This window comes from Kogia breviceps, chromosome 4 (assembly GCF_026419965.1).
Source record: "Kogia breviceps isolate mKogBre1 chromosome 4, mKogBre1 haplotype 1, whole genome shotgun sequence".
Lineage (NCBI taxonomy): Eukaryota > Metazoa > Chordata > Mammalia > Artiodactyla > Physeteridae > Kogia > Kogia breviceps.
In genome coordinates, this window is record NC_081313.1 from 149,619,845 (window position 1) to 149,640,536 (window position 20,692).

General features: G+C 47.1%; 1 protein-coding gene across 1 annotated transcript in view; it reads right to left on the reverse strand.

The window, feature by feature from the left end:
* The window catches only part of OBSCN (obscurin, cytoskeletal calmodulin and titin-interacting RhoGEF), a 167,458-nt gene that overhangs the window by 40,899 nt on the left and 105,867 nt on the right, over positions 1-20,692 (reverse strand). The window contains exons 70-76 of the mRNA XM_059063315.2: positions 18,392-18,664; positions 17,309-17,584; positions 16,696-16,983; positions 16,288-16,563; positions 15,350-15,705; positions 13,965-14,823; positions 12,887-13,165 (exon numbers count right to left, since the gene is read on the reverse strand). Of these exons, the coding sequence (XP_058919298.1) occupies positions 12,887-13,165; positions 13,965-14,823; positions 15,350-15,705; positions 16,288-16,563; positions 16,696-16,983; positions 17,309-17,584; positions 18,392-18,664 (2,607 nt within the window). The remainder of the gene's footprint in view (positions 1-12,886; positions 13,166-13,964; positions 14,824-15,349; positions 15,706-16,287; positions 16,564-16,695; positions 16,984-17,308; positions 17,585-18,391; positions 18,665-20,692) is intronic.

The following is a 20,692-nucleotide window of genomic DNA, read 5'->3' on the forward strand; positions in this document are numbered from 1 at the left end:
AGAGCTGGAGGAATCGGGGTCCCTGACTTCAGACTATACTACAGGGCTACGGTAGTCAAGACAGTATGGTACTAGCACAAACACAGAAATATAGATCAATGGTACAGGAGAGAAAGCCCAGAGATAAACCCATGCACCTATGGTCAACTAATCTATGACAAAGGAGGCCAGAATATACAATGGAGCAAAGACAGCCTCTTCAATAAATGGTGCTGGGAAAACTGGGCAGCTACATGTAAAAGAGTGAAATTAGAACACTCCCTAACACCATACACAAAAATAAACTCAAAATGGATTAAAGACCTAAATGTAAGTCCAGACACTATAAGTCTCTTAGATGAAAACATAGGCAGAACACTCTGACATAAATCACAGCAAGATCTTTTTTGACCCACCTCCTAGAGTAATGAAAATAAAAACAAAAGGGACCTAATTAAACTTCAAAGCTTTTGCACAGCAAAGGAAACCATAAACAGAGGGAAAAGACAACACTCAGAATGGTAGAAAATATTTGCAAACGAAGCAACTGACAAAGGATTAATCCCCAAAATATATAAACAGCTCATGCAGCTCAATATCAAGAAAACAAACAACCCAATCCAAAAATGGGCACAAACCCTAAATAGACATTTCACCAAAGAAGACATACAGATGGCTAAAAGGCAGTGAAAAGATGCTCAACATCACTAATCATTAGAGAAATGCAAATCAAAACTACAAAGAGGTATCACCTCATACCTGTCAGAATGGCCTGCATCACAAAATCTACAAACAATAAATGCCGGAGAGGGTGTGGAGAAAAGGGAACCCATCTACACTTTTGGTGGGAATGTAAATTGATACAGCCACTATGAATAACAGTATGGAGGTTCCTTAAAAAACTAAAAATAGAACTACCATGTGACCTAGCAATCCCACTACTGGGCATATACGCTGAGAAAACCATAATTCAAAAAGACACATGCACCCCAATGTTCATTGCAGCACTATTTACAATAACTAGGACAGGTAAACAACCTAAATGTCCATCAACAGAGGAGTGGATAAAGAAGATGTGGTACATATGTACAATGGAATATTACTCAGCCATAAACAGGAATGAAATTGGGTCATTTGTAGAGATGTGGGTGGACCTAGAGACTGTCATACAGACTGAAGTAAGCCAGAAAGAGAAAAACAAATATTGTATATAACGCATATATGTGGAATCTGAAAAAACTGTATAGACAATCTTATTTACAAAGCAGAAATAGAGACATAGACATAGAGAACAAACCTATGGGTACCAAGGGGGAAAGGGAGGGTGGGATGAATTGGGAGATTGGGATTGACATATACAGGCTATTGATAGATACTATATGTAAAATAGATAACTAAGGAGAACCTACTGCACAGCACAGGGAACTCTACTCAATGCTCTGTGGTGACCTAAATGGGAAGGAAACCCAGAAAAGAGGGGATATGTGTATATGTATAGGTGATTCACTTTGCTGTACAGTAGAAACTAACACAACACTGTAAAGCAACTATAATCCAATAAAAAATTTTTTTAAAATCACCAATGGTCAATGATTTAATCAGTTGTGCCTGTGTAATGAAGTCTCCATAAAAACCCAAAAGGATAGGGTTCAGAGAGCTTCCCGGCTGGTAAACACATGGACACTGGAGAAGAGTGGCATGCTTGGCCCTGCCCCTTCCCACGTGCTTTGCCTACACGTCTCTTCCATCTGGCTGCTCCTGAGTTATACCCTTTTATAATAAAGCACTGATCTAGTAAGTGAAATGTTTCTCTGAGTTCTGTGAGCCACTTCAGCAAATTATTAAAACCCAAGGAAGGGGGTCATTGGAACCTCTAATTTATAGCATGTTGGCCAGAAGCACAGGTGTCAACCTGGACTTGCAGCTGATATCTGAAGTGGTGGGGGAGGAAGCCTTATGGGATTGAGCCCTTAACCTATGGGATCTGATGCTATTTCCAGGTGGATGGTGTCAGAATTGAGTTGAACTGTAGGACACTTGGCTGGTGTCTCAGAGAATTTCTTTTTGTGGGAAGAAAAAAAAACACCCACACATTGGAATTGGGTACAGAATCATCAGAATGGTTAAGATGAATGAAGGACAGTGATGTATTAGAGATAGGAAACAATGGTGAGCCCTATAATTGCCCCAGCTTCCTGACTTAAGTTTACAGGAAAAGGAAACTGAGGCAGAGCCAGGCAGACCCTGAGTTGAGGAGACAGAGCTAATGTCCTGAGAGACAAAGGCAGCCTGTGCCCATGGAACAGAAAACCAGAGAAGAGAAAGCTGCACAGAGAGAGGGCCCCCTCCCTTGACGATGCCACAGAGCACTGATTGGCACATGCACACAGGAAAGAGCCATCTGAAAGGACTAGAGGAAGTAGCACCAGAGGAGCACAAGGGCTGGAATGATATCTGTTTACAGTCAGATTAGAAACTTTCATAATTCACAGGGCATCAGTTTGAGTACTCAGGAACACTCTCACTTCAGCAGATGAAGATGATCAGCTTTGGACTGAGCACTGCCTCCAGTGCTCCCAACAGGGAGCTCCAGCTCCCAACAGGGTTAAATTCACACTGTCAGGCATTCAACCAAAACTTTCCAACATGCAAGGAGGCAGGAAACACACCACCTGTAATGTGTAGAATTATCAATTGTCAAAACCAAGTCAGATTTGACACAGATGTTAGAACTGGGAGATAAGGACATTAACACAGGTATTAGAATTGTATTCCATGTGTTGGAAAAGTTAAGATGAGATATAGAACATATAAAAAAGACTCAAGTAGAACTTCTAGAGATAAACAATACAATGGATGGGATTGATAGCAGATTATATACTACAAAAGAATAGTGAACATAAAAGCATAGCAATAGAAACTATGCAAAATGAAATGCATAGAGAAAGAAAAATTCTATTAATAAAAATGGAAAAAGATTATTAGTAAGCTGTAGTACAACTTCAAGTGGCTTGATTATGTGTAACTTAAGTTCCCAAATGAAGGGGGAAAGAAAAAATATTTGAAGAAATAATGCCTCCCCCAAATTTCAAACTTAATGAAAACTATTAACCCAAAATTCCAAGAAGCTCAATTAACTGCACAAGGAACATAAATAAAGACAATTGCACCAAAGACTATGATCAAATTACTCAAAACCAATGATAAAAAAAATCTTAAAAAGTATCCAGAGATCATGTTTGCAGATATTGACAAGCTGATCCTAAAATTCGTAAGAAAATGCAAGAGATTCAGAATGGTCAAAAAATCTTGAACAAGAACCAAGTTGGCAGACTCACAGTTAAAAATTTCAAAACAATATTATACACGGCTACAATAGTCAAAACAGTGTGGTAATGGCGTAATGACAGACATCTGGATGAATGGAATAGAACTGCGAGTCAGAAATAAACCTACACACTTAATAGAAATTCGTTTCTGACAAGAGTTCCAAGACAATTTTATGAGGGAAAATAGTCTTTTCAACAACTAGTGGTGGGACAACTGGATTTCCACAGGAAAAAAATGAATTGAGGCCCTTACCTCATACCATATACAAATTTGAACTCAAAATGTACCAAAGGCCTAAATATGAGAGAAGAAAGCATAAGTGTAAATCTTTATAACTTTGGATTAGACAGTGGTTTCTTAGATGTGACAAGTAAAGCACAAGAAACCAAAGAAAAGGTAGATAAACTATACTCCATCAAAATTTAAAACTTTTGTGCATCAAAGAACAATCAAGAAAGTGACAAGACAACTCATAGAATGGGAGAAAAGATTTGAAAATCATACATCTGAGACAACTAGGGCACGTGCTGGATGCTGGTGGGGGACTCCGATGCCCAAGGAGACACAAAGAACCTCCAAGCAAACCAGCAGGACATGGGGGGACTGAGGGGGAGGGGAAGTGGAGGCTGGACAGGACCAGCGCCCCTGAGGGATGGCTGAGAGGGGGGAGGGGTTCCCATGCCTGGAGGGACTGGTGGGGGCTTGGATCAGAGGGGAGCGGGCCCAGTGTTTCCCCTGCCCAATCGGCTGGGGAAGTGTGCCCAGCTCTTGGGCCAGGTCCTATGCCCTCAGAGGTCCCCTCCAGGCCAGGTTGGTCCTGGGGATGTAGGAGGGAGGCCTGGGAGATCAGGAGAGGAAGGTGGGAGAGGCCCCCTGGGACCAGAGGAGCAGGAAAGGAGCAGAGAGCATTTGCCCCACCCACTCGAACCAAGGAAGCCTGCTGGGTTCCAAGATGGTGTTCCCCACCCTCTGAGACCAGAGGCGGGAGATACACCTGGGCCCTTCTTTTCAGTTGAGCCTAAGCTCAACATCCCACACCCCCCAGAGCCTTTTCCAGCCCTCTGGGTCCTAAGCATAGGCCCCACCCACTGCCTAAACCTCAACCCTGCTTAGGCCCTGCCCTCCATAGCCAAGGCCTTTTCCACCTTTTTATTTTCTCCTCCTCTTTTTTACTGCTATGATTCTGTTTTACCTTCCAGTTATTGTTTCATCTATATTTTTATTTTTATTTTTTTCTAACATATCTGTTAGTTTCCTAGTCTAATTTTATTTTTTACTTTGTTATTGTTTTTTTTTTGTTTTTTGTTTTTTGTTTTTTGCAATCCTGTGTGTCTTGCAGGATCTTGGGTTCACAAGCTGAGGGTCGGGCTGAAGCTCCTGTGGTGGGAGGTCCGAGTCCAAACCACTGGACTAACAGAGGAACTCAGACCCCAGGGAATATGCATCAGAGTGAGGTCTCCTGGAGGTCCTCCTCTCAGCACCAAGACCCAGCTCTACCCAACAGCCTACAGACTTCAGTGTTGGAAGCCTGAGGCCAAAAAACCGGTAAGACAGGAACACAATCCCACTCATAAAAAAAAAAAAAAGAGAGACATGGCAAGAAAAATATGTCATGGATGAAGGAGCAAGGTAAAAACCTGAAAGACCAAATAAATGAAGAGGAAATAGGAAATCTACCTGAAAAAGAATTCAGAGTAATGATAGTAAATATGATCCAGAATCTCGGAAATAGAATGGAGCCACGGATTGAGAAAATACAATAAATGTTTAACAAAGATCTAGAAGAACTAAAGAACAAACAAACAGATGAACAACACAATAACTGAAATGAAAAATACACTAGAAGGAATCAATAACAGAATACCTGAGGCAGAAGAATGAATAAGTGAGCTGGATGACAGAATGGTGGAAATAACTGCCGAGGAGCAGAATAAAGAAAAAAGAATGAAAAGAATTGAAGACAATCTTAGAGACCTCTGGGACAACACTAAACACACCAATATTCGAATATAGGGGTCCCAGAAAAAGAAGAGAAAAAGAAGGGGTCTGAGAAAATATTTGAAGAGATTACAGTGGAAAACTTCCCTCACATGGGAAAGGAAATAGTCACCCAAGTCCAGGAAGCACAGAGAGTCCCATACAGGATACACTCTAGGAGAAACACACCAAGACATATATTAATCAAACTAACAAAAATTAAATTCAAAGAAAAAATATTAAAAGGGAAAAACAAAAAAATAACATACAAAGGAATCCCCATAAGGTTAACAGCTGATTTTTCAGCAGAAACCCTACAGGCCAGAAGGCAGTGGAAGGATATACTTAAAGTGATGAAAGAGAAAAACCTACAACCAAGATTACTCTACCCATCAAGGATCTCATTCAGATTCAACAGAGAAATCAAAAGCTTTTCAGACAAACAAAAGCTAAAAGAATTCAGCACCACCAAATCAGCTTTACAACAAAAGCTAAAGAAACTTCTCTAGGCAGGAAACACAAGACAAGAAAAAGACCCACAAAAACAAACCCAAAACAATTAAGAAAATGGTAATAGGAACATACATATGGATACCTTGAGGATAATAACCTTGAATGTAAATGGATTTTATGCCCCAACCAAAAGACACAGACTGGCTGAATGGATACAAAAACAAGACCCATATATATGCTGTCTCCAAGAGACCCACTTCAGACCTAGGGACACATACAGACTGAAGGTGAAGGGATGAAAAAAGATATTCCATGCAAATGGAAATCAAAAGAAAGCTGGAGTAGCGATACTCATATCAGATAAAATAGACTTTAAAATAAAGACTGTTATAAGAGATAAGGAAGGACACTACATAATGATCAATGGATAAATCCAAGAAGATGATATAACAATTGTAAATGTTTATGCACCCAACATAGGAGCACCTCCATACATAAGGCAAATACTAACAACCATGAAAGGGGAAATCGACAGTAACACAATTTTAGTAGGGGACTTTAACACCCTACTTACACCAATGGACAGATCATCCAAACAGAAAATAAATAAGGAAACACAAACTTTAAATGACACAGCAGACCAGATAGATTTAACTGATATTTATAGAACATTCCACCCAAAAGTGGCAGAATACACTTTCTTCTCAAGGGCACATGGAACATTCTCCAGGATAGATCACATCTTGGGTCACAAATCAAGGCTTGGAAAATTTAAGAAAATTGAAATTGTATCAAGCATCTTTTCTGACCACAACGCTATGAGATTGAAAATCAATTACAGGGAAAAATTGTAAAAACAACAAATACATGAAGGCTAAACAGTGCACTACTAAATAACCAAGAGATCACTGAAGAAATCAAAGAAGAAATAAAAAAAAAATACATAGAAACAAATGGCAACAAAAATACAACCACCCAAAACCTATGGGACGCAGCAAAAGCAGTTCTAAGAGGGAAGTTTATGGCAATTCAATCTCACCTCAAGAAATAAGAAAAATCTCGAATAAACAATCTAACCCTAACCTAAAGCAACTAGAGAAGGAAGAACAAAGAAAACCCAAAGTCAGTAGAAGGAAAGAAATCACAAAGATCAGAGCAGAAATAAATGAAATAGAAATGAAGAAAACAATAGCAAAGATCAATAAAACTAAAAGCTGGTTCTTTAAGAAGATAAACAAAATTGATAAACCCTTAGCCAGACTCATCAAGAAAAAAAGGGAGAGGACACAAATCAATAAAATTAGAAATGAAAAAGGAGAAATCACAACGGACTCTGCAGAAATACAAAGGATTATAGGAGACTATTACAAACAACTATATGCCAATAAAATGGACAACCACGAAGAAATGGACAAATTCTTGGAAAGGTACAATTTTCCACGACTGAACCAGGAAGAATTAGAAAATATAAACAGATCTATCACAAGTAATGAAATTGAAACTGTGATTAAAAATCTTCCAACAAACAAAAGCCCAGGACCAGATGGCTTCACAGGCGAATTCTATCATACATTTAGAGAGGAGCTAACACCAATCCTTCTCAAACTCTTCCAAAAAATTGCAGAGGGAGGAACACTCCCAAATTCATTCTACAAAGCCACCATCACCCTGATACCAAAACCAGAAAAAGATATCACAAAAAAAGAAAATTATAGACCAGTATCACTGATGAACATAAATGCAAAAATCCTGAGCAAAATACGAGCAAACAGCATCCAACAACATATTAAAAGGATCAAACACCATTATCAAGTGGGATATATCCCAGGGATGCAAGGATTCTTCAATATATGCAAATCAATGTGATACAACATATTAACAAATTAAGGAATAAATACCATATGATCATCTCAATAGATGCAGGAAAAGCTTTTGACAAAATCCCACACCCATTTATAATAAAAACTCTCCAGAAAATCGGCATAGTGGGAGCCTACCTCAACATAATGAAAGCCATATATGACAAACCCACAGCAAACATCATACTCAATGGTGAAAAACTGAAAACATTTCCACTAAGATCAGGAACAAGACAAGGATGTCCACTCTCGCCACTCGTATTCAACATAGTTTTGGAAGTCCTAGCCACAGCAATCAGAGAAGAAAAAGAAATAAAAGGAATACAAATTGGAAAAGACAAAGTAAAATTGTCACTGCAGATGGCATATTATACATAGAGAATCCTAAAGCTGACACCAGAAAACTACTAGAACTAATCAATGAATTTGGCAAAGTAGCAGGATACAAAATTAATGCACAGAAATCTCTGGCATCCTATACAATAAGAACAAAAAATCAGAAAGAGAAATTAAGGAAACAATCCCACTTACCATCGCAACAAAAAGAATAAAATATCTAGGAATAAACCTACCTAAGGAGGAAAAAGACTTGTACTCAGAAAACTATAAAACACTGATGAAAGAAATCAAAGATGACATAAACAGATGGAGAAATATACCATGTTCTTGGATTGGAAGAATCAATATTGTCAAAATTTGTCAATATTGTCAAAATACTACCCAAAGCAATCTACAGATTCAATGCAATCCCTATCAAACTACCTACCAATAGCATTCTTCATAGAATTAGAAAAAAATTTTTACAATTTGTATGGAAACACAAAAGATCCCAAATAGCCAAAGCAATCTTGAGAAAGAAAAACAGAGCTGGAGGAATCAGGGTCCCTGACTTCAAACTATACTACAAAGCTACAGTAATCAAGGCAGTATCGTACTGGCACAAAAACCGAAATATAGATCAATGGTACAGGAGAGAAAGCCCAGAAGTAAACCCACAATCATACGGTCACCTAATTTACGATGAAGGAGGCAAGAACATACAATGAGAAAAGACAGCTTCTTCAATAATTGGTGCTGGGAAAACTGGACAGCTACACGTAAAAGAATGAAATTAGAACACTCCCTAACACCATACACAAAAATAGACTCCAAATGGATTAAAGACCTAAATGTAAGACCAGACACTATAAAACTCTTAGAGGAAAACATAGGAAAAACACTCTCTGACATAAACCACAGCAAGATCTTTTTTGACCCACCTCCTAGAGTAATGGAAATAAAAACAAAAATAAACAAATGGGGCCTAATGAAACTTAAAAGCTTTTGCACAGCAAAGGAAGCCATAAACAAGATGAAAAGACAATATTTGCAAATGAAACAATGGACAAAGAATTAATCTCCAAAATATACAAACAGCTCATGGAGCTCAATATCAAAAAACCAAATAATTCAATTTAAAAATGGGTGGAAGACCTAAATAGACATTTCACCAAAGAAGACACACAGATGGCCAAGAGGCATGTGAAAAGATGCTCAACATCACTAATTATTAGAGAAATGCAAATCAAAAATACAATGAGGTATCACCTCACACCAGTCAGAATGGCCATTACCAAAAAGTCTAGAAACAATAAATGCTGGAAAGGGCGTGGTGAAAAAGGAACCCTTCTGCACTGTAGGTGGGAATGTAAATTGATCCAACCACTGTGGAGAACAGTAGGGAGGTTCCTTATAAAACTAAAAATAGAACGACTTACTGTATGACCCAGCAATCCCACTACTGGGCATATACCCTGAGAAAACCATAATTCAAAAAGAGTCATGTACCACAGTGTTCACTGCAACACTATTTACAGTAGCCAGGACATGGAAACAACCTAAATGTCCATCAACAGATGAATGGATAAAGATGATGTGGCACATATATACAATGGATTATTACTGAGCCATAAAAAGCAATGAAATTGAGTTATTTGTAGTGAGGTGGATGGACCTAGAGTCTGTTTTACAGAGTAAAGTAAGGCAGAGAGAGAAAAACAAATACTGTATGCTAACACATATATGGAATCTAAAAAGAAAATAATGGTACTGATGAACCTAGTGGCAGGACAGGAATAAAGACGTAGACATAGAGAATGGACTTGGGGACATGGAACGGGGAGGGGGAGCCTGGGGCAAAGTGAGAGTAGCATCAACATATATACACTACCGAATGTAAAATAGTTAGCTGGTGGGAAGCAGAAGCATAGCACAGGGAGATCAGCTCGGTGCTTTGCAATGACCTAGAGAGGTGGGATAGGGAGGGTGGGAGGGAGACTCAAGAGGGAGGGGTTATGGGGATATATGTATGCATATGGCTGATACACTTTGTTGTAAAACATAAACTAACACAGTATCATGAAGCAACTGTACTCCAATAAAGATCTATTGCAAAAAAAAAAAAGAAAAGAAAAAGAAAATCATATACCTGATAAGGATCTATCGATAGTACCCAGAATATACAAAAAAAACTCTTACAATTCAAAATTTAAAAAACAAAGAATCTAATTTTAAAATGGACAAAGGATTTCTCCACAAAAAGATACACAAAAGGCCAATAAGCACATGGAAAAAGGCTCAATATCATTAGTCAGTAGGGAAATGCAAATCAAAACCAAAATGAGATACCACTTCACATCCATTAGGACGGCTATAATTGAAAAGATAAACAAAAACAAATGCTGGCAAAGATGTAGGGAAATTGGAACCTTTGTACACTGCTGGCAGAAATGTAAAATGGTGCAGCCGTTGTGTAAAAGAGTTTGTTGGTTCTTCTAAAAGTTAAACATAGAGTTTACCACCTGACCCAGCAATTCCACTCCTAGGTATAGATCCAAGAGAAATGGAAACGTACGTCCACACAAAAACTTGCACATGAATGTTCATAGCAGCATTATTCATAGTAGTCATAAACCAATGGATAAACATCATCCAATGAATGGATAAATCGTCCATATACAGTGAAATATTTTTCAGCCATAAAAAGGAATGGAGCACTGATATTTATTACATGGATAGACCTTGGAAACAAGCTCAGTAATAGAAACCAGACATAAAAAGCCACATATTGTATAATTCCATTTACATGGAAAGTTCAGAATAGGCAAACCCGCACAGACAGAAAACAGATTAGTGGTTGCCAGGGGCTGGGGGAGGGGGAATGGGGAGTGACAGTCAATAGGTATGGGGTTTCTTTCTGGGATGATGAAAATGTTCTAGAATTAGATGGTAGCATAACCTTGTGAATATATTAAAAACCACTGAATTATACATTTTTAAATGGTGAATTTTATGGTGTGCAAATATCTAAGCACTTTTAAATCCCAATAGAAAAGATAAGTTATGTACAGAGAAACAAAGATAAGAACGACATCATATTTCTCATTGGAAAGAATGCAAGCTAAGAGATGGTGGAGGAACATCTTTAAAGTATGGAAAGAAAAAACTGTCCTAGCAAAAATATCCTAAAGAAAAGCAAAATAAAGACATTTTTCAGATATACCCAAACTACAGAAATTGCTAAAAGATGTCCTTCAGGCAGAAAGAAAGTGTTACGAGATAGAAATCTAGACCTACATAGCAAAATAAAGAGCTTGGAAATGGAACTACTTAGGTAAATATAGAAAATCTCATCTTATTTAAGATAATAGACTTGTTATATTTAATAGTTTTATTTTCCTTTTTGTTGAGAGAATTATAGATTCTCATGCTGTTCTAAGAGATAATACAGAGATCCCATTTACTCTTCACCTAGTTTCCAGCGATGTTAACTTGTCTCATAGCTATAAAAGGTGACATTGCTATGGTCCCTCGATCTTGTTCAGATTTCACAAGTTTCACACGAACTCCATTGAGTATATGTGTGTTTGTTTAACTTTATGCAATAAAATGCAATTGAATCATAATTGTTGCACATGTTAATAATGTGTTCCTTCTCTCTGCCAAGCAGTATTCCATAGAATAGCCATACCACAGTTTAACAGTTGGGTCATTACCAGTTTGTGGCTATTGGGAATAAAGCTGCTATGAGTATTTGGGCACAGGTTTTATTATGAATTTGAGTTTTTATTTCTCTGGGATAAATACCAAAAAAGGCAATTGTTAGATCATACAGTACACAGTTTTGTGAGCAACTGCAAACTGTTTTTCAGAGTGGCTGCACCACTTTACACTCTCACCAGCAATGCATGAGAGAGCCCATCAGGGAAATGGAAGTAAAAACAGGCACATATTCCATGTGCTTATTTGCCTTCTGTATGTCCTCTCCCTTGAAATGTATGGTGAGGTCTTTTGCTCCTATTCTAAGTGGATTTTTTTTTTTTTTTTCGGTACGCGGGCCTCTCCAGTTGCGGAGCACAGGCTCCAGACGCGCAGGCGCAGCGGCCATGGCTCACGGGCCCAGCCGCTCTGCGGCATGTGGGATCTTCCCGGACCGGGGCACGAACCCGTGTCCCCTGCATTGGCAGGCGGACTCTCAACCACTGCACCACCAGGGAAGCCCTCTAAGTGGATTTTTAAAAAAATTTTATTGTTTAATTTTGAGGTTTCCTTTACATATTTTTTAGTCCGTTATAAGATATGTGATTTGCAGGTATTTTCTCTCAGCTCATAGCTTTTCATCCTCAACACCTGGTCTTTCTCAGAGCAAAAGGTTTTAACTCTGAGGAGGTCCAGCTTACCAATTTTTCCTTTTATGGGTCAAGTCTAAGCAGTCTTTTCCTAGCCCTAGGTCCTGAGGATCTCCTCCTACTTTTTTGTAAAAGCTTTATAGCTTCATATTTTACATTTAAGTATTTAATCCATTTTGAGCTAATTTTCACATAAGTTCAAAGTTCATATTTTTGCCTACAAGTGTTCAAATTACTCCAGCATCATTTGAAATTCCATCCTTGAATCTGAAATTCTATCCTTACTCCATTTAATTGCTTTTGCATTTCTGTCAAAAACCAGATGGATATATTTGTACTGAAGCTGTCTAGGGCCCGCCGGGAATCAGGGACAAAGACCAAATATATATTTCTATTGTGCCACAGTGCCGTTAACCACCCACTGTGCCCATGGGGTACCTCCAAACCTTTCCAGGTTCCTCCCCAGCCCAGCCACCTCTCAAGGGGGCTCCAAGAGAACACTCCATCCTCCACAAGACATTCCAGCCCCAAATCCTGCCTGGCCTGAGGCCAATGGTCTCCAGCACTGCCTCTCCCAGCCACGATCCCACCCTGACCCATCAAATCCGACCGTGAACTCACGGTCCACGCGGAGCTCCGCTTTGGTAGAGGACACACCCACGCTGTTCTCAGCCAGGCAGCGGTAGACACCCATGTCTGCTGGCACCACAGCTGTGATCATGAGCTGGTGGCCGCCCTGCTGGTCCTCACTGATCATATAGTGGTCGTCCTCCTGCAGCACCCTCCCGTCCTTGAACCAGCGCACACTGGGCACGGGCTGGCCTGTCACCACACAGTCAAAGTTCACGGGGTACCCATCCAGCACCTCCTGGTTCTGTAGCTCAGTCAGGAACACCGGGGCTGAGAGAGACAGGCAGGGCATACGACACGTTAGCCTCAGGCTCCCCCAAGTTGCCCCAGCTGCCAGCGGTTCAATGTGTGTGATCTGCACGGCACCCATTCACAAGAGCGCTCACAGAATGGGCGGCTAAACAGAATTCTGTCTCCGCCAACTGAGCTCTTCCCTCCTCCCCATGCTCTAGAAGAGTCCTCTCTTTGTTAGCCTGGTTCCCAAGCTACCATGAGGCCAGAGAGCTAGCAGACAGGAAATGGGGAAGAAGAGGAAGTAAAGGGAAGACCAGGGGTGGTTGTCTGGGATTGGAAGCACGCTAGTAGCTCAGAATTAAAGAGAAGGAATGATGCTGTGGGTTATTAATGATACTCCCTTTGTTGTTCCTAGGGAGATGCAAGTAAAGAGTGAAATGACTTTTTAATTAACTTCAGTTGCTGGAGTGGGAAATGGGGTTCAGGCTGGACTATGTGGAGCCCCACCTTTTATACAGATTATATCTGAAACCCTCATGGGGGAAAAAAATAACCCTAAACTCTAGGATGTCAGTATTCCCGAATCCATTTCACAGAACAGAACTCTGAGGCTCTAAGAGGCTAACCAGTAGCAGGCAGAGCTGAGATTTAAATGGAGCTCCGTCTAACCCCAAAGTCAGGGCTCCTCCCAGCTCAGCGGGCTGCATCTGCGAACAGCCAGAAGCTAAAGCCCCCTGGGCTAAACCTCCTTGAGTTCTCAGCTGACCCTGGTCACCGCTGCTGCCCTCGCTCTCCCTCTCCCCTCACCCCTGACCCAGGCGGCTTGCAGACTCACCTGCCTCTGCGGCCAGTGCTGGCTCCGGAGGCGCTGCAGGGGTGGGGGCCACCTTGCCAATGCGCATCTCCACCCCATGCAGCCCCTGCTCTGACAGGCTGATGTCCACTCTGTTGTCCAGCGCGCCAAACATGTCCTGGAAGCAGGTGGCTGCCCGGCGGGCCTCGGCGAGCTCCTCGAAGCGGATGCAGATGGACTGTTCATCTTCGCGGTACGTCTGCCAGTCCCCAGGCTCCTCGGGCTCTGCCTTGCCCTCGTCAGCACTGAAGATCTCTTCACGTGAAACCTCTGCCAGGCCCTTGGTGCGGAAGAGGCGGTGCAGCCGCCGGGCGGCCCGGCGGAAGGTGTCGTCCAGCTCACTCCCGGAGGAGCTCTCGGTCTCACTCTCCGTCCCGCCGACCAACACACAGGCACTGTGGGCCACACGGCCAAACTTGTTGCTCACCTGACAGGTATAGCGGCCAGCGTCGGCCCGGCCCAGGCTAGTGACCAGCAGAGAGCAGGTGCCATCCGCAAGCTGGTCAATGTGGTGGTGCCGGCCGTCAGCCAGCTCCACACCGTCCTTCAGCCAGTGGGCGTGCACATCCGTCTTGCTGGACACTACACACTCCAGACGCAGGACATCTCCCACCTGTGCCACGGTGTCCCCGAATGTGCGGCAGAACACAGGCCCCTTCTGCTGCTGCATCTCCTTCCGGACCTTATAACCCTTGAAGGCAGCCTGGATCTTCACTGCTGCCTTGTCCATGGATAGGTCACCCAAGTCCCCAACGCCCAGGTCTCCTGGTGGTGCGGGTACTGAAGTTGGCTTCTCCTGCTGCTTTTGTGGCTTCCCAGAAGGGGCTGCTGCGACCTCAACCTGTGTGCACAGATAAGGTGGGGCACCTGAGGTCCAGGACGGGGAAAGGATTGTGTAGGGACACACACAGGGCAGGGGGAAGCAGAGCCCAGGTCTCCTGCCCCAGCTCCACGTCTTGCTTCAGCATGCCTGCTGCCTGCTACCTGCGGTCAACTGCACGACCTTCGCTGAGGCCGAATGCCTGATGGCTTCTGCTGCTTCCAAAAAGCAAGCCCACCCTCCCTAAAACTGCTTTCCCCAGAGCAGGACAGAGTTGTGAGGAATACCAAGGAGAGATAGGTTCCAGCTCTTCAGAAAAGAAGTTTTAACAGCCAGGTGGATGGATGGATGGATGGGTAGGTGGATGGTCGATGGATGGGCAGATGGTGGGTGGGTGGAAGAACGGATAAACGGATGGCGGACGGACCGACGGACAACAGTGGACAGATGATGTGTGGGTGAATGACAGAGTGGCAAAGATCTAAGAGACCCAGGCCTCTCCTTGTAAGAGAGACCCAGGCCTGTCCTCTCCAAGCTGGAGACTCACCTTGCAGGCCCTCCCAGCCTTCCTGAGGTAGGTAACCAGGGAAGGAGTGCCCGCACGGGACTCGTCGTCAGAACTGGTGTGTGAGAGGTCAGCCTCGCCAGTGCGTGCCAGCTCGTCAGCCGTAGAAGAGTCCTCAGAGAGGTCAGGAGCTTCCTGCTCCACCTCCTGCCGCGGGCACTGCGGGCGTCCGTCCTCCTCGGGCAGCTCGCTGATGGAGTCCAGCGTAGGCTCTCGGCTCATGCGGCGCTTCCGGGCCAGGGCCTCCCACAGGAGATGCAGGTCGCCTTCCTGGGCTGCCTCAGGGGGCAGGCTGGGCTGTGTGGGGACCTCATCCCCAGATTCTGGGGTCAGCACCACTGAGGAGGGCAGGAAACGGGTCAGTCAGGCAGGGACACAGCCATAACCCCAGGCCGGCCTTAGCTACTGACCACGGTTCCCCTTATAGGCCTCTGCTGCCTGCTCGGGTCCCCAAGAGTTCTGATGCACAATGCGTACAAGGTTTTAGAGGCTCTGAATGGCCCTCTCTAGGCCTCAGCATCCCCTGATCAAGCCAGACCTCAGTCTTCCTCCTGCACAGGAGGGGATGACCTCACAGGGAGCACCAGGCCAGGGTCAGTGCAGGTGCAGGGGAGCTCAGAGTGCAGGGATCCAAGGCTTTAAAGAACCAGCAGTGGGCACCAAGGGCTGCACTGGCCAGGATCCCACTCAGAGAACGATGTGACCTCAGATGCCAATGATGTGGGTTCTGACAGGGGGCTGAGCCACACCGATCTGTGCATCTCCCCACCCCGGGCCTCAGTCTTTCTTGGTGTGAGGCAGTGTCCTCGAGAGGACCTCCTGCAGTTCCCCGAGGGACAAGCAGTGAGCAAGAGGGCTGGCCCACTCCACAGCCCAGGGCTCCTCCCTCCCCTGTGCACGCTGGGCCCTGGGACACATACCCTGGAAGGCAGCAGCTGCCACAGAGACCGGGTCCCGTGCAGGGGCGCAGCGATACTCGCCCTGGTCCTCCGCTGAGAAGTCCCGAATCAACAGCGTCTGCCGCTGACCCCGGCAGAGAAGCTGGAAGCGCCCACTGGGCTGGATGCGCTCTGTTCCCTTCAGCCAGATGACCTCACCAGCCTCGGCCACCTCACACTCCAGACACAAGTCCTCCCCAGCTGCCACCTGCCGGCTCTCAGGGGCAGGGGGTGCAGGCGTGGGCTCCTGGGGTTCTGCTGGGAACAGTGATCAGGAAGAGGAGGGGCGCATCAGTAAGGACGCGGGCAGGGACCCCCAGCTTAGAGAGGCCTTGAGGGCTCCAGGCTGGACCCCCACCGTCATAAACCAGGACTAAGGCAGCAACTCACCAAGCCTCACTGTCTGGGGCAGGTACACAGGCTCCCCAGCGCCTGCTGTGCCCACTGCGGCCACACGGAAGCGGTAGGTCTCCCCGGGGGCCAGGCCATCCACCAGGCACTCAGGTCCGGGCACCAGCTCGTGGCACAGCTGCCACTCTCCTGTGGCCGCTGCCTTCATCTCTACCCGATAGCCACAGAGACCGCCTCCGCCGTCACTCGCGGGAGCCACCCAAGACAGTGTCACGGAGCTGCCACTGCGCCCCACCACCTCGGCGTCCTCTGGGGGGTCGGGAAGGCCTGCGGGGGCGGGCAGGAGGCACAAGGTCAGTGCAGCGGCTGGCAGTCGGCACCCGCAGCCGTGCCCACCCTGGGGTCTGCTGGTGGGGCATAGTGTGGTCCACCCCTCAGAGTCCTGTGAGCAGCTGTGCCCCACAGCCGGCCTTCCTGAGGGGGCGAGGAAGGTGCGTTTGAGTCACAGGAAGACTGTGTGCCCAGAGGCCACCCAGCGTGGGGGGCCACGGAGAGCCCCCAGCAGCCTCTGAAGCTGAAACCTCATGCCCCCCGACCTGTCTCCCCGAGAGCCCTGGACCCGAGCTGCAGCAGGCAGACCCAAGCCACCCACCCAGCACAGTGAGCCTCGCAGAGGCCACAGCATCACGGGCGGTGAAGGTGACCTCGCCGGCGTGGTGCAGCTGGGCCCGGTGCAGCAGCAGGGTGTGGTGGCTGCCTTCGGCGGTGACTGTCCAGTCTGCGTCGTCAGGCTGCACCGAGGCTCCATTTATGTACCAGGTCGCCTCACCCACTGGCACTGTCTCGCTGAGCGTGCAGCTGAAGCTGGCCCTCTCCCCGGCCAGCACGGCCACGTCCCGGGGTGCCTCCAAGACCTCCAAGCGCCAGCCTGCGTGGAGGGGGTGGCAGTGTGAGCTCAGGGGCCAAGGGGCGGCCTGGGGTCGGGGGGGCTCAGAGACACCCATGCCACCCCCTCCCGTCGCCCCCGAGAAGAGGAGGGCACCAGCCTCAGGTGGGAGTGGCCTCAGAGATCAACGTCCCCAAGGCTACCCCCCCATGCTCCTGTGGGCAAGTTTCAGAAATAGATGTCCTTCCCAGAGGCCCCAGCTTCCCCTGCCTCGCCCCCCGCACTCCACCCCTGACCAAGCAGCTGGGTACCCAGTGGGAGGAGTCTCCGAGAACCACACCCCCCTGCTGCCCCAGCCCTGGCCTACTATCCACAGCCAAATATCCAGTGAGAGGGGTCTCGGTAACCTATGCCTCCTCCTAGGACCCCACCCCCCTCGCACCCCACAGTGTGATATCTCCCGGGAGGGTTCCAAGAGGCTCATGCCTCCTGCATCCCTGGCGGCAGCCCCTCCCCCTGCATCCAAGCAGTGAGGTGTCCGGTATCTGGTGGGAGAGGTTCAAGAGTCCCAAGTTCCCACACAGTGGCCCTAGCCCACCCACCCCCGCCCCCTGCAGCGTGTGGTATTTGGTAGGATGGGTCTGAGAGACTCACACATAGCCCGTGGTCCCAGCCCCACCCCCAGCATCCCGGCAGTGGGTGATCCCGCGGGAGAGGTCTCAGCGACTGACTGCTCCCCTACATCCCCAGCCTCCCACACTCTGGCAGTGCGATATCAGTGGGAGGGATCGCAGAGAACCACCCTCCCCCCTTGGACCCAGCCCAGCCTCCCGACCCCACAACTCTAACCCCGGACTGTGAGGAACGCAGATGTCACCACGTCCCCCGCCAGGAAGGTCACCCGGCAGCTGTCTTGAGGCCGCAGGTTTCTGAGCAGCAGCAGGTGCCGTAGGCCATTCTCAAAGTAAACCACCTCGGCGTTCTCAGAGGTGCGCACCGGCTCATCATCCAGCAGCCAGGAGTGGGCGGCCACCTCCGGCTGGGACAAGAGGCACTCGAACAGCGCCTCACCGCCCTCAGGCGCCTCCGCGTTTTCCAGGCCTCTCACCACAGTATTCTTGGCTGCAGAAAGAAAGTGGCTCAGGGCGTTCTCAGGGCTTCTCCAGCCCAGCGCCCCCAAGAGTCACGTGGAAGAGGCCCCCTCAGGACAAAGGGCCTAAGAGAATGCAGCCAGGTGGAGGGCGTCTGGGTGTCCACCTGAAGTAGCCACACAGGGACCTCCCGAGGACCTGCCCATCCCCATGCCATCACCAGACCTACGGCTGGGAAGGAGGGTCCTCCCCACCTCACACGTAAGAAGCCTCACGAATGTTCACAGACTGAAAATACACTGGCGGCCACAGCCGGGCTCAAACCCAGACGGAGGTTTATGCCTCTCAGCTTTGCTGCAGCATGGGGCTCCGGGAAAGTGTTCCATTCCTTTCCTCCCCCAGCCAGGCTGGCAGACCTGTTGGGCTGCTCCCCTCACTCACTCAGACCAGACAGACCCTCTGCCCTAATTTTCAGCCTGACCTAATTCTCTTGTACATATAGCCCAGGGGTCAGTAATAAGCAGTTAGGCATTTTTCATGGAAGCCGTGATGTCAGGACTGGGCATGCAAGGCCCCAGATCCAGCTCAATGCCTGGTCCCCAAGGGCTTGCCACCTCCAGGAGCCAATTCCCATGACAGGCCACCTGGATGCAAGGTGATCCAGTGGGCTTCAAAGTCCACGGGGGCTTCCTGAATGAGGTGGATCTCTGAGGATGGGTAGGGGAGGTGTCCAGGCAAGAGAAGAAATAAGAGAGGACACCATGATGGGACTGAAGAGGGATTCGTGGGTGGGGGCAGCAGGGAGCCAGGCCGGTGAGGTGAAGGACGTAAAACAAGGTGGGGGGCAATAGGCAGGGGTGAAGTCAGGCAGGAAAGGAGCACCACATCACGCAAGGCTGTACAGGATGCTGGGGAGGTCTGGCCTTGACCCACACAACAGCAAGCCACTGCGGTCACCGAGGGGTAGCAGCCTGGCCGAAGCTCCAGGCCCACAGCCCCAGCTGCTGACTGGGATATGCACCCCAAATGGAACCAGCACAAAGCCCTGATGCTCCCTCCTAGCTCATCCACAGAGTCCACAGACCCCTCAGGCAGGGGTGTCCACTCTGGACAGGGGTCCCTGAGGAGGTAAGAGGGGAGGGCATCTCAGAGCAGAGGACCCACGGGGCCCATCCACATCCCTCTCCTTGCCACCCTCCTGGCCCTGGTCAGCTCACATCACAGACCAGACTCCCCCCCATAACCCTGGCTCCTTTCCTCCTTAGGAGTGCATCCCACATCTCCACTGTGCTTGGATGGCTTTGACCAGCCCCATCAGGGATGCAGCTGCTCTTGGCCGCGATGAGGTGGGTCGGGGTCAGGGAGAAGGCTGGGCCTGCAATCAGTGCTGGAGTTCACCCTCCTTAGCTCCTATCCAAGGATCAAGGCTGCTTTATTTCTATAAAATCCCAGATATTAAAGCAGCAGTGGTGAGCCCCTGAGGCCTCCCTCCAGCCATCTCCTGCTTCTCTGCATTTTGTTCTCTACTCCCTGCCTGAGGCCTGAAGGCTCTGCCCCAGATGTCCACAAGCCCCCGCCCCCCACTGCCTCCTTCAGGCCCAGGTTCACACTGCAGCCCCTCCCCATAGCTCTTCTCACATTTTCCTTCAGCTCCCACAGGAATGTCACCCCTAAAGGGAGAGAGTTTTGTCTGTTCACTGCTGTGCCCCCAGGGGCCCCAAAAAATGTGTTTAAAAACTTAAGTTATTGAACTAGTGTGTGAATGGGGTGTAAGCGACCTCAGGCGGCCAGTGGCCCAGACCAGGTCCCACCTGCTCTTCCCAGCTTGGATGGCCCCCTGACAACTGCCTGAAAACTGCCAGCTCACTCACCACTGGGAACATTTCAGGTTTTCCCAAATAGAAAGTGGTTTCAGCCAAATGGCACCTCCACACCTGCAGAGCTGCAGCCCATTGTCTCCCCTCCTTGGTCCCCCATAGGGTATCCTGGCTGTGTTGCAGATAGGGAAGTGGCGCTCAGAGAATCCTCTGAGTGACCAGCCCAGGAAGGGGAAGAGCTG